Source organism: Cyprinodon variegatus, unplaced genomic scaffold (assembly GCF_000732505.1).
Source record: "Cyprinodon variegatus isolate N-32 unplaced genomic scaffold, C_variegatus-1.0 Scaffold148, whole genome shotgun sequence".
In the NCBI taxonomy this organism is placed as follows: Eukaryota; Metazoa; Chordata; class Actinopteri; order Cyprinodontiformes; family Cyprinodontidae; genus Cyprinodon; species Cyprinodon variegatus.
The window spans coordinates 766,774-770,982 of record NW_015150601.1 but is presented as its reverse complement, the minus strand read 5'-3'; the positions used below and the strand labels follow the sequence as shown (position 1 = coordinate 770,982).

The 4,209-nt window shown below is 39.0% G+C and overlaps 1 protein-coding gene across 1 annotated transcript in view; it reads right to left on the bottom strand.

Annotated features, from left to right (window-relative positions):
* Positions 1–3,067: 3,067 nt before the first annotated feature.
* LOC107086320 (protein Wnt-8-like) overlaps positions 3,068–4,209 on the bottom strand; it is a 2,803-nt gene continuing 1,661 nt past the window's right edge. The window contains exons 4-6 of the mRNA XM_015377187.1: positions 3,934–4,059; positions 3,715–3,857; positions 3,068–3,625 (exon numbers count right to left, since the gene is read on the bottom strand). Of these exons, the coding sequence (XP_015232673.1) occupies positions 3,068–3,625; positions 3,715–3,857; positions 3,934–4,059 (827 nt within the window). The remainder of the gene's footprint in view (positions 3,626–3,714; positions 3,858–3,933; positions 4,060–4,209) is intronic.

Below are 4,209 nucleotides of genomic sequence, written 5' to 3'. Positions count from 1 at the left end.
TTTTCTCAGAGGAAAATATGTTTTTGCTCTTCTCCAGACTGGTTTCGGCAAGAGTTTGATCTATCAATTGGCTTGTGCCTGGGTTTTCGTCGTCGCTCTGTTAGTACGTCATATGCTTCGATGATCTGATTGGTTTATTTGGCCCGTCTATCACCAACATAGGCCAATCAGCTAACCAGTATTTTCGCCCCTTACCAAAATTACTTCAACGGAAGATGGATATGTGGAGCAAATCCATCTGGCATAGTCAGGTTAGCTCAGTTGCGCATCCAGATATACATTCGGGTCATCCTCGATTTATTTTGTTAAAAAGACCTAAATTATGTTTTCCCTCCCCAAAAATAGTAAACGTACCAAAATATGATGTGTTAATAATGTATTTCCTGAGAGAATAAATGCATTTAAATCCTTTATCACTCGTCTCTGCCCGATCTGCACCGGAAATAGGATCCTTCGCTACTTCTTGTGGCTAACTTTTTTAGCTTTGGATTTAAACATAAATCTAATCTGTTTTAGTTTTATGTTTTCGTTTCATTTTAACCTTAAGCGACATGGCGTGTAATCTAAAGAAAGAAGCAAATAAAATGCAGATAAAGATGGTTTAATCATATTTTGCCGGACTGCTCTGAGCGTGTCCCATGATGACTTCAGAGAAGCAGTTTCATTAAGAAAATCTAAAAAGCATCAAAGATATCTCACAAAAGCCATAGAAAATTTTTTAAAAGATGTGAATTACTATTCTTTAGTGAGTTAAGGATAGAAATAAGTAGTTTTGGTACCATAATTACATTATTTATGGAAACCCGGATGTATATCTGTTTGCGCATGTGCAGGACGGATAGGGTAGTGACAGGGTTTACGCATTTACCGATAATTTTATGACACGCTAACGTTAGCTAGCCAAAAACCCTCGCACGTTAAATAGGGCTACATCCAGAGCTTAACAAACATTGCTTGAAGGTACATTGTGGAGTTTTGTTCGAGTTAAATACTGGATACCCGCCGTCACTGGCAGCCGCAGCCTCCAGTGTTATAAAGAGCAGGAGGGCTGTTATGGCTAGCATGTTAGCAACAGATGCTAACTGCTACTGTTTGCTGAGGTTACTTAACGTCAATTTACACCATCTGGATTTAGACCATTTACGGCTATATTAACAATTAATAAATACATTTAAAGTAATCTGTTGGCCAGGTGTTTTTTTTTTATAGAGTTTATAAGATGGAAAATGGAAATTTATTTTTGAAGTAAAGTCAAATTGAATGTGAAAATTATAATTTGGTTATATGTATATTCATTAACTGGAGTCAATACGGACATTAATTTGTGTTCATTTAGTTAAAAGTAAGTACATTAGGTTGGTTCAATTTCAATATATTAGTTTGGTTCATCAAATGAAATCGTTTGGAACGGCAAAGATTTTAAGTTGGGTCACGTGGAGTATTATTGATTTACATCAACGTGAAATAATCAGGTCCTAACAAGGGATAAAATTCAGATTCTGCAAAGTCAAATATTTTAGATGTGCTATCTGGACGTCATTTTTTAAACTTTGAGCAAGGTTACACTTTTCCAGTGTACGGCACCAGTTAAGGCAAAGTATCGTTTGTGAAATTCAGGAAGTCAAGAATGGTTGGAAAAGGGAATCATTGGTCGGTTCTGCAGAAAGGAGCCTGATTTTGATGTTAAAATGAAATAATATTAGAATCAGGAGTCATTTAGGTGCAAGAAGGACAGTCTCCTTCTTTATTGCACAGCAGACTGGATGTTAAACATTATATTCTGAAGTTGGGTGATCATTTATTTAATGTTTTGATTGTGCAAAGTTTGTGCACATTTTCTTTCAATCTAAAGACACATTTAAAGATATAAAACATAAAACCGTCTTTTATCTCTTATGAGTCTTTTAATGACACGCCGAACACTGAAAAAAAATAATGCAACCACTTTTGGCATTCACCTAATCATATTTACTTTAAGACAATTGTTTTGTCCTAAATTCTAATAGTGTTAAAGTAACTAAATATGCTTAAGTAAAATCGAAAAAGGTTGCATAATTTTTTTCAGTGAACTCCCATCTCCATTTACAGTCTCTCAGCTCCTCATTCCTGGTAAACTTCCACCCCCTCAGGCACAGACTCCCTGAAAAAGGTAATATCCTTGACATCCCACCTTTCAATAAGAGCCTGGCAGATTTATGACGCATCCAGCTGAGAGGAAGATTTTTAGAGTTCCAGGGGGTCAAGAGAAGGAAACAAATAAAAGGCTCATTGAGACCAGCAGGCTGAGATAAGGATCATTCCAGACCTAATTACTTTCAAATTAAAAGATTAGAAATCTTTGACATTCTTTGAAGCTGTTTCCTGGTTGTAAATGTCTCATATGTTCAATGCAGATTGTTGGTCAGAACTTTTACTTTTACAACACTGGAAAAACGATCTACAAATAAGTAAAAACCTTGATTTGAGTTTGTAAATGAGATAGTTTGACAATGGAATTAGTATTTTTATTATTAAAATAAGATAATTAGATAATATGCACTTGAAATAAGACAATGCAATTGTGTTTTCTTATTTTAAATGTAAATCGTCTTGTTCCATTGGCAAAGTGTCTCATTTACATCCTCAATCCAAGAACAAATGCACTTATTTTAAGAAAAAATGACTGATGTAGATTTTAGTGATAGACTGTAGGATGTTTCTCAGAAAGATTATCAGACTAAATGCATTCTACTTCTGGCTAAAAAAAAAGGTTCCCTAGTTTGTCTTTGAAAGCATCTCAGCTCTCTGAATGTAGTCAATACACATTGACATCAAAGTGGAGGATCAACACCTTGGTTAGGTGTGATCTGCTCCATGTTAGCTGTGTAATCCCCTCTTTAAGTGGATTCAGTCCATTCTTATGCTAAACTTTTTTGTTTCATTTGTTTATTAGCTTTTTTTTAATGTTTTTTGTGAATGGACACAATCAGACTCTTCAGAATTTTTTTATTAAAACAAGAGAGAAACATAAATATGTGCGTAAAAATGAATAGAAAGTGCAGATAAAAGAATGTACATATATATTTTTTCATGTGGATCCACGGTGTCTCCGCCTGGAAGCAAAGCCTTCCCCGGATTCCTTCTTTGCACAGACATGCTTGACTATAACCTGGGAGCAGTCCTCGCAGTTGACTCTGCAGCACCAGTGGAACTTGCAGTTGCAGCTGCTCACCACCTCGGTGCGCATTTCCTCCACTCTCAGGCCGCATTCATGGCACAGCCTGCGGCAGCTCCTGCGCTCCCACTGGCTCAGCCCCGCTCCTGGTTGCAGACACTCCCTGCCCTCGGTGCCCTGGAGCCCTAAGCTGGCGTTCCTCCTGCAGTAATCGGGCGAGTCCTCCAGGTAGATGAGCTCCGTCTGGGCTACGTTTCCAAACGCGTCCAGGATGGCGCCGCGGCTGTCCGCGCTGTTTCCGGCCCTCACGCGCTTCTTGTCGATGTCCAGCTTCTGAGCCTGATTGTATTTGATCTTTAAGTAATTACCGACCTCTCTAAAATCAGACAGCTGCGTCCAGCACGTCTGCAGGCTGCAGCTCTCGGACATGCCGTGGCACCTGCAGATGCGTTTCACTGTGGCCTTCACTGCCTGGTGGGAGGAGAGGAAATCAGTGCGTCTGCAACAAACTGGCTGCCTTAGTTAAAATAATAATAATAATAATAATAATAAGTCCTTACTAGGCGTCCTGCATCGTTGTTGTGCAGATTAACAGCAGCTCTTGAGTCCTGTCCCGTCTCCTGCGCGTCCACATACTGTTTGGAAATCCTTTCCCCAAAATCCAGGTTGTCGCTGCAGCCCCCCCATAACCAGCCGCGGCCTCCTTGCATGCAGAGAACTAATGATTACATTCATATTCAGCACCTTCGGGTTTATCTCTGTCATTTTGTGAACCTCACCAATTTTCCCATTGTTGGAAACATCACAGCCACAGTTTTCCAGGTCTCCCAAACTGCAGTTCCTGGTCAGAGTGAACATGACCCCAGCAGCACTGATGGCATGGACGAAAGAGGTTTCTCTGGTGGCTAAAGGGACATTTAAATGATCATAAAGTCAACCTGACAATACATTTATTTGATATTTTCTTTAAAATAATGTAGAAAACTCATCGAGGAGTTACGGAAGAGGATTAGGGCCAGTGGGGAAAAAAAGTTAACTGATTTTTAAATTTTATT